Source organism: Accipiter gentilis, chromosome 2 (assembly GCF_929443795.1).
Source record: "Accipiter gentilis chromosome 2, bAccGen1.1, whole genome shotgun sequence".
NCBI classification, from domain to species: domain Eukaryota; kingdom Metazoa; phylum Chordata; class Aves; order Accipitriformes; family Accipitridae; genus Astur; species Astur gentilis.
This window is the reverse complement of record NC_064881.1, coordinates 46,528,817-46,552,079: the sequence shown is the minus strand read 5'-3', so window position 1 is coordinate 46,552,079 and position 23,263 is coordinate 46,528,817. Positions and strand designations below refer to the sequence as shown.

Sequence of the window (23,263 nt, the reverse complement as noted above, 5' to 3'; positions counted from 1 at the left end):
GCTTTTCTTCTTCTTGGCTGGTCCCTTATCATCCCACCCTTCTTCAGCTCCTGCTCCCTCTTTTATTTTTTCTCGATCAAGGATATGTAAATGCTGCTCTGAGTCACGGCTGCTGCAATAGGAGTTTCATCTCGTCGGTAACAGCAACGCTGCGTGAGCGTGTGCATTTCTGCTTTACGTGATTGTCTGCACGTCCCTTGGCAGACAGCAAGTATGTCTCCGAAACCACGGCTCACATGTCTGATCACTTCCACTCCAAACTCTCGAGGCTGACTTAGGGACAATATAATAACCAGTTTCTTGCAGGCAACTGGGCAATGGTCCAGCCAAAAAGTTCAGTGAATCTGCTGGCTGACATCTAACTCATCTGAAGTGCAGGTCCACAAATAATCTTCTACAGTCTCTCGGCGGAGGTAACATTCAGAGACACCCGATCTTCTCAGGCACTCCTGCACTTGGCTTTGCAGGAGATCTTGCCCCAAAATGTGGAGGGAGTAGTACTGGCAAGGTTGGTTAGGTGGTAGGAAAGGGGATCTGCCCACTTTTGGAGATAGAGGGCTTGTATTTGCAAATCAGATCACCATCATTTGAAACTCATAATTTGTTGGCAGCAGATAACTTTGCATTCAGGTTGGCAGAGATTTCAAATTCTTCCAGTCCTGAATTGCTGTTTGTAGATGTTCGCACGGAGCCCAATTTAATGGGTTCTGGTGCCGATTAAGACCAGTTGTAGCGCACATGGTAAATAGCATGGGGAAGCGACAGCAAACAGAGCTTTTCAGGAGAGTTGTTAAAGTGAAACAGCAGCACGTAGACGACATGGACATTGGGACAAAGACTGGTCCCACAGCCCTGTCCTTACCCTGTTGCAGGATCACCAAACAGACAGGGAAGAAGATTAGCATGAACTAAAAAAGAAACTTTCCTCCCTTCCTCATTCCCTATTTTCTGGTTTCAGAAGGTTTCAGATCCAGCAGAAGGCATAAGCAGACATTTGTCCAAATTTGGCAAATTGCTTTCAGAAAGAGTTTATTTGAGCAGGTAATGCAGGGGTGAGCCCAGCGATGCACTTTCACATTTTCAAGTCTCTCCAGTATTTTAAATTTCCTGTTCACTGCCAGCCAGCAGTATACTTGAAGCAGGGTGGGTGGATCAGGTATGACAGGGTATGTGCTGTGACATGATTTGTGACTTTTAGAGACACCCATCACTGAGTGTTTCTAAGGAGAGGGTGTGGGGCAGGACTACCCTTTAGGCAGTTCAGCAATTTTTCTTTACAGTGTACATTATGAAGCTTCCTCATATTATCCAAGTTCAAGTATTATCCAATATCAAGTATTACTCTCTTGTACATTATAGTGTGCTTTAGACTGTGCTTCTCAACTGGTCTTGAAAAAGAAACTCATCAATCCCATGTGATGAGAGTCCTTAGAGCAATGTCTTTCCATATAAATAAGAATTTTGGCCATTTTATAATCTTTCTATTCAAAAGTGTCTTAGTATTAAAGGTGTTTCTCTTTGGTTTTCTGCTTTCTTACTGTTGTGGTTTAACCCCAGCCAGCAGCTAAGCACCAGGCAGCTGCTCATTCATTCCCCCCCCCCCCCCCCCCCCCGCCTCAGCCAGATGGGGGAGATAATTGGGGAAGAAAAAAAATAAAACTCATGGGTTGAGATAAGAACAGTTTAGTAGAACAGGAAGGAAGAAACTAATAATAACAATAACAAAGTGACAATCATAATCATAAAAGGATTGGAATATACAAAACAAGTGATGCACAATGCAATTGCTCACCACTCACCAAACAATGCTCAGTCAGTTCTTAAGCTGTGATCTGCACCCCCCGGCCAACTTCCCCCAGTTTATATACTGGGCATGACATCACATGGTATGGAATACCCCTTTGGCCAGTTGGGGTCAGCTGCCCTGGCTGTGTCCCCTCCCAACTTCTTGTGCCCCTCCAGCCTTCTTGCTGGCTGGGCATGAGAAGCTGAAAAATCCTTAACTTAGTACAAACACTACTTAACAACAACTGAAAACATTAGTGTGTTATCAACATTCTTCTCATACTAAATCCAAAACACTACACCAGCTACTAGAAAGAAAATTAACTCTATCTCAGCTGAAACCAGGACACTTATTTATTTTATTGGTCTCCTCATTTAAAAGTTTTTGGTCACTTAGAAGCAGATCTTGTGACTTTTGCCCGAATAAGGAGAAACAGTCATGCCATAATTTGGCTCTGCTGGTAGTGAGGGGACGGAGAAAGAAAGATTGGGAGAAAAGAATATTTTTCATTTTACTTAGGCCACATACTACAACAGTTTGCAATACCCGTTTACGGGCAGAACTAGCCAGTTTGCTGGCACGTATGAGTCATTGTATGCAGACTCCATCCACAGCCGTTAACCAGTGCTTTACCTTGGCACAGGCAAGAAAAGGCAGGAATTGGAAAGTCCTGTGGGGTTAAACCTGAGGAACAAGCAAAAGTATGATAAAACTTAGTGGGAGTTTTCTATAATTCACCGAGTAGCCCTACACACAACACAGGGGCTTGGGCTGGGGCAACAGGAGGTTGGCAGGGCTGCTTGCTCCAACTTCTTCTCTTAACTGGGGGCAAATAGACCCACGTGCAACTAGTGGGCTTGCAGTTGACACCCAGACAGGGACACTGCAGGTACAGACTCCAGGATAGGATGGAGGTGGGTTAGCAGAGAAATCACCTAATTCGCTAGTCATCTACTAGCAAAAGGGGATGAAATAAGGCCAAAGATTCAGCAAAAGATACTCGAAAACTAGTTGCAAAAGCCTGTTGCTGCTTCTCTGCACTGGGTAGGGGGTGGCTGTCCGTCAAAGTCATTTTCTTTAAGGAATTGCTGGACATCACAGTCAAAGAGGTTTCTTCTATAAGATTTTTTTTAAAGCATTCCTTAATGGCTGAAGTTGGGAAGCCTTTTGAGATGGGGCAGAGAGTGCAAGTGAAGTTGGTCTGGGTTACAAACAGTTTTTGCTGGAAGAACCGATATTGGTCCATGGCAGCACATACAGATGTGGGGCTGTGCATGCATCTCCCTCAAGCACCCCACTTCGGGCAGCCCTGGTTTGCTGTTCTGGCACAGATGTCTGTTGTTGAACAGATGTTGTCTTGTAAGCTCCCCTAAGCAGCTCCATTTTCCAATCAGAATTGTAACTGGAATTATGTACAGAAGATAATTGCAGCATTTATAAAAGGGGAGTCTAAAAAACTGGCCTTGCAGCTCAGCGAATTGAGGTCACCCATCAAGCTGCTGCCCTCCCCTCCTGCTTATTTCAAAAAAGCCAGATGACTTTATTAGAGTCAGCTGCTGAATAGATACCGTTGGCATTACAAGCCAGGAAAGACAGCTAGGATACTCTTTTGTCACTAACTTATTTTTTGACCAGAGAACAAACCAATGCTTGCTGTATCGTCAAACAGGTAACGGTCTCTTATGTAATTATAGCAAATTATTATAATAGTAATTATAATAATTTATAGCTATTTGTCCCTTAAGCCAGCTCCTTCGTCATGTTTTTCACTGTCTGCTCTGTGACTGTCTTGTTGAGATATAAGCATTTTTGGCAGGGGCTGTCTGTGTCATATGCAGCGCTGGTCACCCTACTCATGGCTAAGGAAAGAGGTTCTGGTTTTGGTAATTATATTCTATCACTGAAATCAGCTATTAGTAACAGGAGAAAAAATTGTAGCATCTGGATCAGTATATAATAACTGTACGGAATCACAGTGTTATTTTAAATGTAAAGAATCACAATATTATTTTCCCTGCCCTTGCTTTCAAGACCTGTGCAAACATGTAAATACATCAGGACTGGATTGTCTATGCAGTTGTCTAATGAGACCTTGGCAATTAGTTTAGGCCTCAGCTTGTTAGACACAATGGCCCTGCTAGTCAGCAGGTGTAAATAAATATAAAACAGCTGTTGAAAATCTGACCCGTAGATTAGAGAGCTATATCTGAAGCCAAGAAATAATCTTTGGATATAGCACTGCCTGAACAAAAAGATGTGGTTTGGATTAAATCTTCAGTCTGCAATGCTAATATAATTATAACTTCAGAAAAAGAAAGCATCAACCTTGTTAAATAAACATCTCTGTGGCAGAGAGAACAGAACTTTTAAATAAAATAAAATAAATTGGTGAGCCAAACAAAAATCTCTTAAGAGGCAATCCAGAGTACTTTTCTTCAAACAACTTAAAAGTTTCCCCATATTTCCCCTTTTCTTCCATGTTCTAACCATGATAGGGAGATGATTGTCTAATGCCAATATCAGAGCATGGCAGAGATGAGATATTACACTGTAGACATGCTTGTGGATTGGCTAAGGTCCACTGTTTTTGTAAGAGCTTCAGCTCTATGCCTTTTGGTGTATAGACTTGATTGCAAAATGTCTGTAGATGAAAAGGTGTGTACATAAAATTCAATGTTAATATCCAAATGGGGCACTGCAGACCCTTGGATAATAGGCCATGAAACTAAAATGTGCAAGTGGAGACTTTGCTTCAGTCTCAGCTGTTCAAAGATCCTGCAGTGGCAGAAATTATGCCCACCTAAAGTTCACTGCAATAACTCCATCAGCGCCAGCGCAGACTGACAGCAATGCTTCACATTTAAGAAATAGATTTTGTTGTTGCACACTACACAGTGCAAATCATACATGGATACATTTATGTGTATTTATTTACCTACATGTATAATACACGTATGTGCACACATAGAATAGATATATATAATTGTAAGGAACAAATATGTATACTTTGAAAAATGATGTCTTCCTCATCTTGGTAAGTTTTCAATTTCTCTTAACTATAATTTCAGTGTAAATTTTTTGACACTTTTGACCTCATAAGCAGTCAGACCAATGAGGTTGAAACAGCTGATTTTTGTTAGCCACTTTACACAAGCTGGTAAAGGACAATGCTGGTAAAAGGGTAAGTGGTATTCCAAAATACTGGAAAGCCAGCGGGATGGTGGATGAGTTGTGAAAGCCCAGTGCTCCCGGCAGAAGCGGGCAGGCTGGCAGGTGAGCAGAAGTCTGTCAAGACAGGTCTCTGCAGCTTTTTTTGTGTCCACGGAGTGCTTGGGTTGATGCTATACAGGTCTGTGATCCAACTCCAAGACAGATGTAAGGGAAGAACATCCTTAAAATCCCTGTGAAATCCTCTAAGATCTCCAGGTGACATGAGGGATCTTTTTCTCATGATCCCTAAGATCAGAGGGAGCTGGGGCTGGGCTTTCAACCATGCCTGTTGCTGTTACTGCAGGCAGCGAGTGGTTCAAGCAGTCAGAGTCAAAAAACATGAAGTACCAGAAATCACAAAAGCTGGTGATAAAAGAAGGCTGAGTTTGTGATGTACAGCAATTTTAGAAGCACCGGGTATTTCAGGTTTATGGTGATCCCAGCAGTTTCAGAGCCGGCAAGACTCCCCCTTGGTCAGCATGGTGGTCATCTCCCAGTTCGACAGAGGACCCAAAACAAGAACCAGCCCTGCCGTGTCCCTGCTCCAGAGCCGGCACTGGGGCAGGCTGGCTGCCCTTGGCAGGGATGTTTTCCTTCCCCTGCAGTGTCCTAGGAAGTGAAATGACTTTAGGGAAAGGAGAAGGGAGGTCAGTCCTGCTTGAAGCAGAAGAGACACATTCCCCCGCCTATGCACAGTCAGCGCAGCTATCTTCTAGGGATCTTGGCCAACTTCCATTTCCCGAATCAGTGAGGCTGTTGAGGTGGCTGTCATTGAAACCCCACTCGGAGCTTCACTGCATTTCCCTCCCCAGGAGGATGCTTTAGCGTGGTGTGGTGTTGTGTGAGAACCCCTTGGGGTGCGTATGGCTCTGCAAGCCTGCTCTGTAAGACAAGGGGCTCAAGAGCAGGCAGCAAGCAAGAAATCAAAAAGGACTCAGTCCCGGGCTGGCCATCCGTGGTCAGAGAGAAAACCCTGGCCTCAGCTGACAGCCTTGAAATATGTCAAAGCTTCCTTTTGCTGGCCCAAAGAGGCCTGGGAATTATAGCCCCATGGCCGGGGGTTTTGTTGTCCTCCACAAGAAGTCACCCCGGACACAATAAAAGCAGCCTCCTTGCCAGAGCAGCCAAGGCGATTGAGAAGGGCGAAGGAAGCTCTTAAACATTTGCTTTCTGGATTTTGACTGCCAGATCTCTCGGGAGAGGTTGGACTCCTCACAAAAATGCTTGATGTGAAGAAACTCCCTAGGAAGGGATTGTTCTGTTTTGTTTTGAACTTGAAGGCCTCCAGTTGACTTGGGACACTGCCACCAGCCACCTAAGGAAAGCTTGAAGCCTTCCTACACAGGGTGGTGTAAAGTCCTACTGTGGGTGTACAAAAGGCCTTCAGAGGCATGACTTTCCCTGGGACACAAACTTCTTGACACACTGTATTTTGTGGTTGAACATAAACTGGGTGGTTTGATGCTTTTAATGAAAAAATTCTACTGAGGTTTCTCTTTCCCCTCCCACTCCCCTTTGGCTTTTACTCTAGGTTAACATGAGGTTTTCCCTGGAAATCATTCTGTATGGGTCCTATGTGCCTGTGGACATTTTTTGTCCAATGACTCTTTTAAGAAAAATGCGTTACCAATCCAAAAAGGAAACAGAAAACTGGTTTCCCTGCTCAGGGATAGGAGACCTCTTTACTGGCTTGAGCATCTCGCTCTGTCTCACACTCCCTGTTGTTCCCCGAATCTTGCATGCTAGGCAGTACATCCCCAAGGGGAGGGGAGAGACTGTTTTTCTCCCATTCTTTGTTTCCCCTGGTCCCAACTTTAATGTCTCCTCCCATGAGTTTGTCCTCCCCACCAGGGACAGTAGGGTCCTCTTGGGCTAGAGGACCAGTGATCCTCATCAGTCCCCCTGCACACATCCTGACACTGGGCAAAATGTGCACTTGTGCACATCCAGCTTGGTGCTGAGGGCTCGTGGCTGTGGCTGTCGCAGCAAGGGGCTCAGCGGTATCAGTGTAGGAGCAGTGTGCTGTGACGGCTTCAGTGCTTGCTGCCTGCTGCAGACACCCTCAGCGCCATGGTCTACAGGTATCAAGGTAATTTCATGGAAATTCTGGGCTCCTAAGTATCAAAGTTATTTAGTGGCTGTTCTGTGAATATCTCCTTCGGTTTAACACCCAATTTCTGCCTAAGTTCTCTTTTGGGGACCTAAGTGCTATTTTGGAATATTGCTGCTAGACTGTCCTTGCCTCAGTTTCCTTAAGTATATAATGGAGTGTCATGGTTTAACCCCAGCCAGCAACTAAGTACCACGCAGCTGCTTGCTCATTTCCCCCACCCCATGGGATGGGGGAGAGAATTAGAAGGAAAAAGGCAAAACTCGTGTGTTGAGATAAGAACAGTTTAATAGAATAGAAAGGAAGAAACTAATAATGATAACGATAATAAAATGACAATAATAATAATAATAAAAGGATTGGAATATACAAAACAAGTGATGCACAATGCAATTGCTCACCACTCACTGACTGATGCCCAGTTAGTTCCCAAGAAGCAACCCCTCCCAGGCCCAATCCCCCCAGTTTATATACTGGGCAAGACATCACATGATATGGAATACCCCTTTGGCCAGTTGGGGTCAGCTGTCCTGGCTGTGTCTCCTCTCAACTTCTTGTGCCCCTCCAGCTTTCTTGCTGGTTGGACATGAGAAGCTGAAAAATCCTTGACTTGGTCTAAACTCTACTTAGCAACAACTGAAAACATCAGTGTGTTATCAACATTCTTCTCATAGTGAATCCAAGACATAACACTATACCAGCTACTAGAAAGAAAATTAACTCTATCCCAGCCAAAACCAGGACATGGAGGTTACAGTATTTTCCATCCTCATAAGTTTATTGTGATGATGCATATGTTTAAGGCACTCAGCTTAAAACGAGGCGAAATGAATTTTCTACATGTTTGTGATAAATAACTAGAACCCTGGTTATTTTGGGCATTTACTAAAAGGCACTTCTGATCGAAACCCTACAGCCTGAGCAGCATCTGTAGGAGTCTGCAGATGCATTTTGTATGAAATGCAGTAAAACAGAACAGGTACAGTGCTGAGACTGCTAAAACTCTAGTCTAAGTACCAGTTTCTTTAAAGACATTTTCATTAAAGATCAAATCTGTGACAATGTGAGAGATTGCAATATGCTATGATAATCATTTCCCCTCTCTATGGAAGGAATACAGTCGATTTGATTTCTTAACCCAGAGATACAAAACAAACAGTCTCTGTTGTCTGCTATTTGCAACTCCCACAACTCCCAAGGCCACAGCATGAATTGCCCTTAAATTTGACTAGCACTACAAAATGCAAACACAGACATAGGCAGAAAAGTATAGGCAGAGCTTGCTCTTTTTTTGCTTAGTGAGGTAGCAACGGGAAACTGCCTGTAAGATGCACCACAGCAATTCAGCTTCAGCGTAGGGCTGGGAGCTTGACCTCTCCAGGTCATGGTGTACGAACTGTGCCCATGTCCTATTTAATTGATGTTCTGCTTACCACTCCGTTAAGCACCAGATTTGGAAAGTCTCCAGCTGGTGCGGAGGAAGGAATGGAGTCAATTTGCCCCTATTCTTTCCTCCACTGCTGTGCAGAAGAAGGTAGAATTTGGCTTTCTGGTGGTATTTTAATCATTACTCTTCAAAATGAGTACAGGGCATTTATGATTTTCTTTCTGCCTGTCACATGCTAAGTGACATTAGGACTGAACTGTGAGTGGAATGAGGTAGTGGTGAACTGCTCTGCTTGCAGCCCTGGAGTCAGAAAGTAATTTGTTTCTGATTCAGCAATACTAACCCATTGCAAACATCCTGGTGACAAATTTTTAAATAATATATCAATGAAAGCATTTGGTTTACTCCATGTTAAGCGCATCCTCCTTTTCAATTATAAATGCCTCCCCCGCCCCGCCCCATGTGCCCAAGAGAGAATGGCTTTATATTCTTTAACTACAGAAAAAATTGGATTAGTGAGCCAAAATAGTTCTGGTTATCAGTGTTTCAGTTTTAGATAACAAATACCATGCTTGTAACCAGCACATGTAAAGAAATGTGTTGACCAGTGGTGATTCACATACAGAATCAGACTGCTAATGGACAGCTTGCAAATGGAAGGAAAAGCTAAGTTTGTTTAATATATTAGTGTGCAGATGTTATCTCTGTTTACAGATAGACAAGCTGAAACTTATAAAGACTGAATTGTTTGCCAAGAAAAGACAGAAAAATGCAATGGCAGGTCTAGGGAAATATTTTGGATCTGCTGTCTACAAATCATCAGCTCTACCAAACAGCAGTACCTCCCTTTAATTAATAATTCATTGTTAAGTGTCTGGAAACAGCTGAGCAACAAGCACATTACACTAAAAGATGTCTCCTTGGCATCTTTTTGACCGTGAAGGATGTGCCTTAATATTCCTCCATTTTGGCATTGAGAGAGCCTGTATATGGTAAAGAGTTGCTGTGCCTGGTTTTCATGAGTGATTAAAGATGAACAATTGATTTATTATTTTTGCTACAGATCTTGTTGGCAACCATGCAAGATGTGAATTGCCTAGTTGTTTTTGTCTCAGGAAATGTAGTGTTTTCAGCATGATAAATATTTTTATTCACATACTTATCTCTCTGAGGACCTCTTCTTCTGCCTTAGCTCTGTTATGCTAAACCATCATCTCTCTTTTCAACCTTGTCTTTCACAGGGGAAAGTTTCAGACTCTCTTTCCATTTATAGAAATGAGAGGGGGGAAAAAAGATTGATTGTTTTCAATCTATATAGATCTTCACATCACTGAAAAAAAATCCCGGCTGGACTGTGTCATTAAGCACTTCCTTTCTGCTGGTAGAGATTCTACCTCCTGCCTCTTGGCATTTGACTTTAGCGTTGCATATTTGGACCTTTCCAGGCCAGCTCCTACCAGTTATGGTCTCATCTCTCTATGTCCATCTGAGTCTGGCTGTTTCTCTGGTGCCTTCAACAGAGACATTCTGCAGCCATCCAGTGTGTAAATGCAGAAACACTTCCTCAGCAGGAGTTAGAGGCCATCTTCACTGGGGTCTTTAAACTCATCCAGGCAAGGACAGGAAGGCTTAACGTGGCTTCAGGCAGCCTGGATGCTGCTAACTTTGTTGAGGCACAGGCTCTGCTGACAGTTCTATGGACAGTGTGATGGCCAGGTGCTTGTGAAACCTCCATGTGGATTGAGGTGCCTTGTGCTCACAGTCACCCCTGAAGCACCTCTTCAAGAAGGGCACAAATAGTCCACTTTTTGGAAGCTCCTGCCTTCATGTCTAGTTTATTTGTGTCTTACACACAACCACTGAACAAACTGCATCTGCCCACGGACCCTATTACTTGTCCCTTTGCTTGCATAGCAGTCTTGCTGCTTCAGCAAGACCAAATATTTTGAGCATTTATTTGGTCTAAGTATTATTTGTGTGCCACATCTCCGTCCATTCTGAAATTGCTGTCCATGAGTCCACTTCCTCGGAGCCCTTCCAAAGTCCAAATATCAACCCTGCTTCTGCCAGCACAGAAAACATGTCACTGTGTTGCACACCGGTGTCAGCTGCCCAGATTCCTGCACGTGTAAAATATCTCCAGTGGTGTGCTCCCAGGTACACAAAGAAATGATACACATCCTCAAATAATGCCAATGGACAAAGTCCAAAGGTTTCCTTCTTTTCCACCATTCTCCTGTCCCTGTGCTCAAAGCTCTTGCTCCAGTCAAGCTCATTGACCTTGCCAAAGTCTTTCCTGCATTTCCACCCTTGCTCAGCTCATGCTTATCTTCTTTTTCTCCCTGTCCCACTCTCTGCCTCCCAACATCAGAGTCCCACTGCTCTAGGGCCCTTCTGGGAAGCTCCATCTTGTAGGGCACTGACCAGTACTATGGCATGTCAGCATTGTTTTTAGGTTGCCACCAAACCTGTCTTCCTTCTTTACCTGGGCTTCTTCACCTAGTTGAGCTTCTTCACCTAGGTTTCATGCTTGGCAACTGCGGATAATATTTCATGCTATAAAACAGTTGGTGGCAAAGGGGATGAACGTCCTCCCGCTGGAGTAAATCAGGAGTAACTAAATCTGGTGTGTTGCTGTCCAAGTGGAAAAAAACAGGCCTGTGCACAAAATACTGCAGAGCATGAAAGTTTAGTGTGCTGTGCCACTGTGAAAACCATGACCTGTGCACCTCGTGATAGCATTGCTAAATGAGCTTTGAAAAGAGAACATTTTTCTAGTGGCTTCTTAAAGAATGTGGGTGGCAAAACAGCGACAGTAATCAGCAACGTTAATTGCAGTCACACATCACTTTTCATTGGCGTTTACCAACTTTCCATATAAAAGAAATCATTACACTTGAAAGCTGAGGTCAAGTTAGCTAATCATTCATAGCGTGTTTACTTTCTCCCAGGATTGTCTAGCAGGAATTGTACCTTGTGTTTTAAAGCCAGTTCAAGCAAAGAGCCTAGAGTGAAATTGTTTAATTGATTTAAAGATCTTTATAGCTGACCTGCCAATCAAAGTGATTCAGATAACTAGCTGGTGTGTTGTCTGGTGAATTAGACTCAACTCTGTATTACACTTATTGACGTGTGGAGTATCTCTGAGGAATTGATCTGCTTTTTTCCAAAATGTTGATTTCAGTGAAATGGTGTTACTACGTATTTAAAACCATCCACTATGTCTGTTGCATAAAATCATGGGACTGTGAGTCAGTCATCTTGGATGACTAACGGTTTTGTCACTGATTCACCGAAAATGAATGTCTATACTGCACCCAGCATGAACAGAATGAATGCTCAGATGCAAAAAGCAATCTAATCAAAGGGCCAGAGGGTTTGTCACTGGCTAATTAGGGTAAATTATAAGGCTATAGTTTTATAAGCCTGTTTAATAAGGCTACGGTGTTTCCAGTTACCATGTGTACTTACTGTTTCAGAATGGACTAGTTCCTTTACAATCTTGTGCCTAAGGTTATCTAACCATACAATGGGTGAATAATATATTTTGCAAACTGAGAAATGTACAGGCATGATAAAGTGTTTTAAAAGGAGTATTTTAGTCATTGCATTAGAGTTTGTTTTCTTCAAGTTATGGAATATGACTTTAGTAGATAAAAGGGAAAAACTAGGCTTTCAGTCACAATATGTCTGTTTATAGGCCAAATATAGAACAGATTAAAAAACAAACAGACAACTATAATTTGTGTTTAACTATATGACCTGGTACAAGACTCTGTAGTGAAGACAACTGGTGATTCAGCTTTGTCAGTGAATTATACTTTTTCCAGCCTCATTAATGACCAGGACTAGTTAATACCACCTTCTGCAGACAAAGGTAGCCTTGTCCCAAATTATCAGCCAGCCATTAACAGTCATTGAAGGTTGGAGAACTCCTGCCCCCAGGACACTTCCAGGAGCTCAGCACCAAACCCAGCTGCTGCCCCTGCGGAGGGGAGAGCTTTAGCTCAGGCCATCATTGCGGCCAGGTCTCCCTTCAGGGTCTGCTCTGGCTCCTGCCTGCCACCCATCTCCCAAATGCCCGGTGCTGATTCCCAGCACACCACAGCCCAGTGCAAGAGGGGCTCTGCTCTGACGAATTCACAGAAATTCGGGGAGCTCCTGCGTCTGCCCCTGCAGCTCCTCCATGGCTGGGGCACTTGCTGCTGGCTCTCTGCAGAAAAGTCATCATTATTCTATTTTTTTTAGATGAACTGGCATACGGCCCAGCCCCATACATCCAGCAAAACTAAATCCTCAGGTTTTGCCTTACTTTAACCTCCATATAAGTTGCCCTTCGGGAACTGTTTGGTTAGTCCTCTCCGTACCTCATCATGGAACACCACAGTTACAAGCATTCACACATGGAGAACAGGGACAGAATTTACATGACATTTTGTAGAACTGACTCTTGCCAGGACCCACATAAGGACAACCTTTCTCATCCCTTGAAGAGTTCGTCACACGCTGTATCTCTGCTTGCTCCCATGGTGATAATTACCCATGACTGTGCTGTCGTCTTTTACGTACCTCCTGTATGTACCACCATGACTGGTGGAGCATGTCCTCCCATGCCACAGAGGAGCAGGAGGGTTTCTGCTAGAGGGTCTCTCTACTGAAAGTCCACAACGCAAAGGGAACGGCCTTTTGGTTTGGTTGGGATCCAGGGGAGGTTGGAAGGACTGGCTTCAAGACAAGGTGCCAGGCAATGAAATGGGCACAGCTGAAACGTCACTTGCTTTCTCACTCAATATTGTGATAAGAGCTTTCCTTGTATGTTCATGTTCAACCTTCATTGATTGCCACTGCTGCTCTGGGGTTTTCCCAAGACAGGGTGTGTGTCGCTGTTGATACCACTGTAGTGCTGATAGGGGACTGGTTATTTACAGCCTCTGGGCTCGCCTGCTATTTCACAAGTACCAGTCACTGAACAAGTTCTGTGGTCGGGCTGATCCAGGGAGCAAAACATTGCTACTACGTGCATGTGTTTATCTCTGGTTTTGCTACAGTCTTGAGTCAGATCTGCCTCTCTGATCTTCTTTTCCCTACACCTTATTTTTAATACATTTTTCTCCTCCTGTCCTGCCCTCTGCCTCCCAAACCTCTGTTGTTTCATTTCCAGAGAAAAGCACTCACTCACATCTTGAATTAGAAAAATATGTTTCTAATTCCAGTATATTCACCTTGCTCATTGCCAAAAGTCATTATGAAAATCATGAAGATGTTGGAGGTTCAGATGGTAAACCAAAACACAATGATGATGTTACAGGAATCCTTTATCACAGGAAGGAGAAGGAAACCTACAGGGCTACCAGCTCTGCAGACTGGCAGAGAAAATGGCATGAATATTCATCTCTTGTCTCAGATATTCCCTTCAGGAATACTCTGAAAAGCAAATTATACAGGACAGTGCCATAGGATGGTCCCTTGTGTTCACACTGCGCTGGGAAGTGGACTCTGAACTGCAATGTGAGAGGAGCTGGGGGCTCTTTACGCTTTGTAGTTCCCCTTCTTGAATCATTTTGGCCACAAGGATACAAAAGGCTTTGTTTTGCTGAAAAGAGGAGGGGGAAATCTTTGAAAAATGCAAGTTTAAGCCAACTGTGCTAGTTTTAGTACCCTGTGTAGCGCACAATGCAGGGCTTTGTGCAGACTGCAAGGAGAATAACATATGTGCGTATTTAAATGGGAACTCAAAAGAAATGCTCTGTCAGGGAGATAGGGATCAGTTTCCTAAGTGAGTGTAATGACATGAGAACAGTTAGGAGATGATTAAGACCAACACAGAGAGCAAAGCTCTCTGAAAGAGAGGCTTGCCCTGGACATATGATCTGCTGAGTAGATCTCAACTGAAATAGATCTCTTTGTGAAATGTGTTTGGATCTTGAAAGCATAGGCAGGAAAAGATCTCTTTTAGGTTTTGTTTCTCCTGGGAACACTCCCTTCTAGGCAGAGGAAAGTTTGATAGGGACCCAAACAGAGATGTCCACCTAGTTAGACATCCTTCTGGGATGTGCTTGTATCAGTAGTTACCCCTTTCAGCTGCTTGTCACTGCCAATCTACTGGATGAGACACTTGTGGGACTCTTGTTTATTTTCTTCATGGAAAACCAGCTGGATTACTTTCATTGTTCAGCTTGTTGGTCTAGGCTGATTTTCATCAGCGGCTGACTGCAGAATGCTCCCATAAATTGCCCTGCTTGTAGGGTGGTTGGCAGTCACTGGCAGCCAGGATAGCAGGGGAAAGAAGGTTGGGACAGCAGAGTCCAGCAAGAAGATCTCAAAAAGATCTAAAACCACCAGCCAAGCCGAGAAACCCTATATTCAGTCCTCACTTCAGTCAACCACCATAGCTCCCTAGAGCCTAGTGCGCCAAGCTGTGAGCCTTGATAATTGCCACAGCAAGGGGAGAGAGATTCCTGGGATCTAGATACTAGGTAGGGAGAGGGACACACTGATTTCAGCTTGAAACAAAGTGGAAAGAAAGATGGGATACGCAGGCAGAAACTGTCCTCTACAGTTTCATAACTCTTCTGGATAGTTCTTGCTTGCATCAGCAGCACTGATATATCATGAATAATGGCAGGCATCTTCTATATGGGAACCCTTTTTGTATAGCACATCCCTTACCTGTCTGGAAAGTTCCCTGAAATAAGTGGCAGACAGTTTTGAATGGGCCACTGCTCCAGTACTCCTCTTGAAGCTGGGTCATGGTACAGAAAGAGCAGAAAATGCCTGGGTCCAGAAGGACATCCCATACAAAGCAGTCACCCGGCTCTCAGGAGGAGGCTCTTCATCCCCAGCAGATAGCGATATCTCCATTTCTTTTCTGCTTCAGATATATAAATCCAGAGTAGAACAGCAGTTCAGGAAATGCATGAACCTCATATTTCCTGTTGGGTAGGCAGTCCTTGTTCTGCATGTTTAGATCATGTTTCTGCACTCTTTAGGGAATCTTATCTCTGGATTTCATTGTGAGGACTGTGTATGTAAAGCCTAGGGCTTGCCATTCCTGAGGTCCGGCCGATGTCTGGCCACAGGTCCTCTGAGAGCGGTTTGTTTTGTTGCAGGGTCATCTCTCGCTGCATGATGAAATGTGCTTTTACTGCCTTGTGTTCAACACTGGAGTTGAACACAGAGTCCTACCATGGAGCATCACGTTTTTTATGGGGAAAACACTGGGATTCAACTAAAAGTAGAGCATATCTCAGTGGGTGGTTACAGTCAGTTACTTTCCACAATATTTCTGCTGTGCATAGAGCAGTCTTTGTCCCTGTGCAGCTGAAATATTAAACAGGCTAACGAGCCACTCCTGGCCTTTCCTTACATGTAGGCATCCCTGCCCACCACCTCTTCCAGCAGTTAACCATTGTCAGGGAGGATTGGCTCCTTCGCAAAGAGTCCAGCAGAAGGGAGGCCAACCTCTTCCCAGTGTGTCTGAATGAAGGAACCTTCTCCTTATCTTCTTTGTAGCAGCAGGGTGTGTGCATATCAAAAAGAGACAAACTAAGCTGGCAGAAACGGTCTTTCACAATTTCATAACTGTCCCAAGCAATTTGGTTTGCTTGTAACCGTCACCACATCAGTCACGCCGCTGGATTGCTACAGCAGCTGAACGAGAACAACATCTCCTTCCAGTTGCTGCTCACCTCAGGAATGGGCTCGGCTCCCTTGCATTGCATGGAGCTTTGACAGTCCTGGTGGAAGGAAAGCATTGAGACCACCAATCCACCTGACTGCCAGTGGTGTTCCCCACCTTGCCTTTACACCAACAAATGCTGAGGCCTCTGGGCCACAGTGCTGTTGCACTACTTACGTACTCAGTAGCTACACTACCAGCTAAGGTATCCATAGGAAAGGATGTTTTTAAACCCTCTGTCAACTGCTCTTCCTTCCCAGGCTAACATGTTGTCAGTTAAACTGTCTTGAAGCGAAGCCGAGAAAAACATGTGGTCTGCATGTGTATCTAGCAAATAAGAAAAAGAAAAAAAAAAAAATCTAGTCTGTTCCGTCTTCTCCCCTGTGCCTTTGCAAATCTGACCCCGATTTCCATTAATTTTCTCACAAACATTTGGAAATCAGAAGGTCAGTCCTCTGAGGTTTTGTGGTCACCTGGTTTGAGCAACCTGAGGAGCTAACATCAGATCTGTCGACCTTGTTAACCAAGCACATAAGGAAGGCCTTTATGAGGTTAACTCCCAAATTTCTGCTTAGATGCTTTCCATAATTTTGAACTTATGCTTGAATGGAAATTTTAGGCTGTTCTTACAAGGCTATGTACCTCAAAGGTGTGTACACACAAAGCCCACACTACCTGCCTGCCCTTGCTTGACTTTTAGACAACCCTTTTCCTTGCATCCCTCTGTGACAACCTTCTGTGGCTGATAGCAGATGGACAAGCTGGTTGATAGGATTTGTCCTTCTGCCCTTAAAAAGCTACAGTTTCACTGAAAAGTAGGCCAGGCATCAGGGAACCAGCCGTGTTGCCCCGTCAAGCTGTATTTATACTGCTAAACACTTACCCACTCTAGGAAGTGATCCTTGGCTCCTACCACAAGGTCCACCAGGGTGGTGATTTTATAATATGGAGCTGAGGGCACATCCCTAGGGGAAAGCACAAGAGCCTGGGGGTTCAAAGATGGCAGGGATAATGATAAAAGCAATGCAGGGCACCCGGTTTGGTCTCACCCTCACTGCCATTGGGGAAGGCCACCTGGGGGAGGTGTCACCCACACCATGTTGGGGTTTTGTCTCAGGCAAAGATGGCTGGATTAGACCACACCAGATCCTGGGAGAGAAGAAGCGGTTTTGCAGTGTTGGAGGTTCATTGCCTCAGTTTCTTCCCCGGATAGCTTTTGTTGAACAGGGCAGACATAACCCCAGAGCACAGATGGGAGATCAAACTGTGCAGAGCCTGTTCTGCAGTCCTCTCTCTCAGGGACAGAGAAGACACAGTCCCTGTTTTTTGAAAGAGCCTCTCCTGCTTAAAGTAATCATCCCTCATGGTTTTTCAATGCAGGACTGAGCACCAAGCGTGGGGCTTTTAGGCTATAAAAAAGCCCACCCTGCATGTTGAAGATGCCCTTCACCAAAAGCTTTTCCTTTCCTCCCTCTTCTGCAGCTGGTTGACAGAAGGCCTTAGAGATTAGCTGTGTTCCTGTGAGCTATTTATACTGAAATATTTTGTGTTGAAAGATGTAAGCCCTTTGTTTCCTCTGTATGTACACAGTCATCCCCGAGGGCAAGCAAATCCTGCTTTGTTTTGGATCAGATACATTGTGAATTACTGTTGTAAAATGGCCCCGAGTGCACTTTTATGAGTCAGTCTCACCTTTACGCTTCCACATGTCACCAGGCGCTCTCAGATGTGTGTGCAGCTTTCCAGTTCCAGATTACCCTCGTTAAAACAAATCTAATCCCCGTTTGGGATGATGCTTCCAAAACATTTTCTCTGCAACAGTGTTTCTTGATAATTTTTCCAGGCAGAGAGAGCATTTAGCTCCCTGGGTGAGCAAAAAAAGAAAACCCTCCGGTAACATGGTTGGCCAATTTGGCTGGTTGATGTGTTGGATTAGGCAACCCTCATATGCAATGTAACCCTCATATCCTAAAATAAAATGCATGGGGCCATACGGTATCCTCTGCTTCTGTGAATGGAAAAGGACTGTGCTTCCACACATCCCAGGTGAGAGGATCTAAAAAGGAAACACAGAGGTGAGAATGGTACAAAAACCCAGGAAGGCAAATACATGGATAGATTTCACCTCAGACATCCCTCCCCTTCCTCCCTGCCCATAGCAGAATAGTTCGTCTGCTGGAGCGTACGGTCCGGCTTACGTGGGAAGAGCAGGCTCAGAGAAGCAACCTCACAGAGGGACCCCTGCACAAATCCCCAGGTGGGGATTTTTCTGTATGTCTCTGCATTGTGGAGAGCACCTACAAAGGTGGGGATCTGAACAATCAGCCAGCTCCACACCAAGACAACCTGATGGGACTGGAGACCCTCTGACCAAAACTCCCACAAGCTCTCCAGCTCCATAAGCAAGGACTCTGCCATATGGAAAAATCCAGAAGTATGAAGTCTGAATATCTTTCTTGGAAGACAAGCCACCTGGCGATACAAACATGGCCTTTCTTGTCTCTAAGCCAGTATGCTTCTCATCCTCCGTTCAGCTCTGAGGTGAATCTGACAGCACCAGAGGCGATGGGCACAAACTGAAAGACAGGAGAATCCGACTGAACATCAGGAAACCCTTCTCTACTGTGGGGGTGATTGAGCACTGGCACAGGTTTCCCAGGGAGGTGGTGAAGTCTCCCTCCTTAGAGACACCAAAAAAAACCACCTACACGTGGCCCTGGGCAACTGGCTCTAGGTGGTCATGCTTTAATAGGGATTTTGGACCAGGTGACCTCCAGAAATCCATTCCAGCCTCCACCATTATCTGCGATTCTGCGAATCCACTGGAAAGGTCCCTTCCCCTGAAGCCTCCTGCACGCTGTGAGGTCACAGGGAAGCTCAACGATAGCAGCAGCCCTCTGTTACAGTTTGTAACAGGGGGACAGCTTTATGTGATCCAGTTTGACTCACTGGAGCTGGTCAATGGCCAAATTCTTCTTTTTGTTACACCCATTTAGTGCTGTGGCCTTCAGCGAGTGGGAGGATAATGGAACCCATCCAGATTCATTTTATTAAGCAAAAATGCATTTTGGTCCAAGCTGTTTCAAAAGTGCTCAATAAACAAAGCACAATTTAATATAATGCCCTGAAAAGGTCACCCAAATCTTATCCTTTTGGGAAGAGAATTAATTTAAACAAGACTTGATTAAGGAATAATACCATCCTAAAGGGGATATTGCTTTTTCTTGGACAGTATAGGTGTCCATCAGTTGCTGAATCCTTCTTTGATTGCACAATTTAGTGATACAAACACAAAATGTTGTTATGTACTGGGCACTATTTACACTGCTAATTCCCCTGAAATGAGCTTTTTATGCTAAATGCTTCCACACTTCACTGGCACTCTGTTTTTAAGAATTTAAATGAGAAGAACTTTCTCTTCACCTTAGCTTTGATTACAGGATCTTATTTTCTGTTTCTTGCAAGTTATCTGTACCACACTTATTAGGCATGCTGCAACCTCAAAAGGCTTCTTCAGATCAACTCAAAACACCCTGAACATTTTTTCCAATATTTTTTTATATATATCTTTTGGAGAACCTATGATGATTATTTTCCAGATATAGACAGCATTATGTACCAAATGCCCCCATCCCTCCCAAATAAAAATGCCCCCTCCCTCAACCAAACAAAAAAACTGTCTATAAATAAAGTTTCATTATATGGTCTTTATGAACCTTTTCTAAGGCCAGCACATGTGAAGAAGGATAGCAGATGAATCTGGGCTGGAGTATAGTTTTATTCTGCTCTGTAAAGCAACACTGCTGTAGGAAGAAATATCACTATTGTTACAAATGTTGCTGCAAATTAACAAAAGTTAATTCTAACCAATAGGTTTGTTACAGTTGATTCTTTTTACAAGGAACTATTCTAGGGTATTGCTGATTTTTTTAACCAAACATATTTATGGAGAGTAAAACAAAAAATATTTGTGATTTGCAATTTTTGTTTTACTAAGTGGAATAATCACACCGTTAGATTTCTCATTTCTATTACCAAAGGGAAATCCTCCACTTTTAAAGATAATAAAACATCCAGCTGTATTTATACAGAACCTAGACAACAACTCCACACTTTTCCTCTGTTTTTTCTCTGGCTTCTTCCTACCTCATATGCTGCATAGCCTCCTCAGTCTACCAGCCCTGATTGCTGGGATTGTGCCTGGCATTAAACACTTAACAGAGACCTTTTGTTGCTAACTGTATGGTTATGACAAATGGCAGACTGTTAAAGCAGAAGCTGTGTTATCAAAAGTCAATCAAGAGTGTGCCAAAAACTCTGGCTTCTTGTGCAGAATTCAAATGTGAGATAGGCATCATCTAGATTGGAGAAAGAAAAAATTCATAGACATGGGCCAAATAAAATACTTAGGAAGAAAGAGGAACACAGAGGTGCGCAACTAGAACCAGCAAATGTGTCACCAAGTGTGTTCTTGTTTACTTGCTTTTGCTAGAAAAATCCCTAAAAGAGGGAACCTTTAGAAGTTGACTGCAGTGAGGTGAGCCCTGAGGAATTACGGAGGGTGAAGTGTCCTACATGCCTTTAAGAAGGTGGAAGTGAAGAAGAGGAACAAGTCCAAGGAATCCAGCTGAATGTCGAAAGCTACTGGAACAAAATTTGAAATGGCCTGGGAGCACTTGGAAGATAATATGGTGCTAAGAAATGGCCAGCACAGGTTTGTCAAGAGTAAAGCACAGTAAGGGAATTTAGTTTCTTTTCTGATGTGGTAATTTGTTGTACAGGGTTCACGTGGCAAGGTTTTGGTAGCCGGGGGCTGCAGGAATGGCTTCTGTGAGAAGATGCGAGAAGCTACCCCCCATGTCAGACAGAGCCAGGGCCAGCTGGCTCCAAGATGGACCTGCCACTGGCTGGAGCTGAGCTCATCAGTGACAGTGGCAGCGCTTTTGTGATAAATATATTTAAGAAGGGGGAAAAACCTGCTCCACAACAGCAGTTGGAAGAGAGGAGTGAGAATATGTGAAAGAAACAGCCCTGCAGCCCCCCAGGTCAGTGCAGAAGGAGGGGGAGGAGATGCTCCAGGTGCTGGATTCCCCTGCAGCCCGTGGGGAAGACCCTGGTGAGGCAGGCTGTCCCCCTGCAGCCCAGGGAGGTCCACGGGGCAGCAGATCTCCACCTGCAGCCCAGGGAGGACCCCACGCTGGAGCAGTGGGATGTCTGAAGGAGGCTGTGACCCCGTGGGAAGCCCACGCTGGAGCATGGTCCTGGCAGGACCTGTGGCCCCGTGGAGAGAGGAGCCCACGGAGCAGGTTTTCTGGCAGGACTTATGACCCCGTGGGGGACCCACAGTGGAGCAGTCTGTGCCTGAAGGACTGCAGCCCGTGGGAAGGGACCCACTCTGGAGCAGTTTGTGAAGAACTGCAGCCCGTGGGTTGGACTCCATGTTGGAGCAGGGGAAGAGCATGATGAGGAAGGAGCGGCAGAGACAACATGTGATGAACTGACCCCAACCCCCATTCCCTTGTGCTGCTCGAGGGGGAGGAAGTAGAGTAGTTAGGAGTGAAGTTGAGCCTGGGAAGAAAGGAGGATAGGAGGAAGGTGGGTTTAGTTTTGCTTTTTTTTTCTCATTGTCGTACTCTGTTACTAATTGCAATAAATTAAATTAATCTCCCCCAAGTTGAGTCTGTTTTGCCCACGATGGTATTGGTGAGTGATCTCCCTGTTCTTATCTCAACCCACAAACTTTTCATCTCATTTTCTCCCACTCTCCTGCTAAGAAGGGGGAGTGAAAGAGCAGCTTGGTGGGCACCTGGCAGCCAGCCAAGGTCAATCCACCACACTCATCGTGCTGATGACAGGGAAGCAACTGACAAAATTTATTGCATTTGTAAAAAAACTTTGGGTAAGACGTCGCTATAACATTCTCATAAGGAAAGCAGGGATATATGGTCTACACAAAACTCCTACAAAGTAACCACAAAATTCAGTGGTGTGACACAGAGCAGGGCGCAATAATTGTGACCCATCAGGGATGGCATATCAAATAGCCCCTTTCAGTTTGTGTTTTATATCACTGTAAAATAGAATTCCAGTGTACATGAGCAACTGGCACCAACCTGTTCAGGCAGGTTCAACACTCAAAATGATCTTGTTAAACAGAATAATGGCCTAAATGAATTAATTTATTAAAAAAGTAGAAATGAGAACTCATAGATCAAATAGAAAAAGAAAAGCTCGCAAGGCACCAATAGCACAGAATAGGATCTAAAAACCGAATATGAAAAAGTATTTTACTTGGGCAACTAAGCAAATGTCACCCTGGGACATACTAGCAGGACTACTGTAAGTCAAACACAGGAGGTAAACTTTGCCATTCATTTAGCCCCTTTTGAGTAACAAATCTGCAGAGACACCCTTCAGCACCTCTGACATCCAGATTTCAATGCCAGTTTTGGATACTGCATATTAAAAAAGATGTAGAGAAAACAGAGCCACTTGAGTGAAGAACTATGAATCTGGCAAGCACTTTAGGAAACAAGATTTATAAGGAAACGTTTTAAAAATAAAGTTTGTTTTGCTTTTCAAAATACTAAAAGGGGAAGACAACCAGTAGAAATGCCACAGAAACACACAGAGAAGGAAAGCCGCAAAAGTGCTAGCCTTCCTGTACATGGAAATGTTATCGAGAGTGTTACATATTAGAAGGAAAATTTGTTCTCCAGGTGCCCTTAGTCTATGATAAGAAAGAACTAACAGGAAGAAAAAATAGAAAATAATTTCTTAAAGTAATGTATCTCAGAAGACATTACGTAGAGAACCCCCAAACTCTATTGCTGGAGGATTTTAAAACTGGTTAAAAAATACTTGATAAGGGATGGCTACATTTACTTGATCCTTTTTCCAAAGAGGCAGACAGATTCCCATTTCGAGTCGCCTTCAACTCTGATTTTCTATAATTTGATATGAAAATACAGGTTCTGTTCTTTCCACTAGAAGCTGCTTGGCAGCCTTCTCACTTTAAGGGGAAAAAAAAGTAATATTTGGAAAATGCAGTGAATTTCTTTCCAACTCTGGTTTCCTGTCAATAGAGTAAAG

General features: G+C 44.1%; 1 protein-coding gene across 1 annotated transcript in view; it reads left to right on the top strand.

Moving 5' to 3' along the window:
• The first annotated feature begins 3,339 nt into the window (after window positions 1-3,339).
• Window positions 3,340-23,263, top strand: part of NDRG1 (N-myc downstream regulated 1) — a 75,656-nt gene continuing 55,732 nt past the window's right edge. Inside the window, exon 1 of the mRNA XM_049821809.1 lies at window positions 3,340-3,455. Within this exon, the coding sequence (XP_049677766.1) occupies window positions 3,433-3,455 (23 nt within the window). The 5' untranslated portion in view covers window positions 3,340-3,432. The remainder of the gene's footprint in view (window positions 3,456-23,263) is intronic.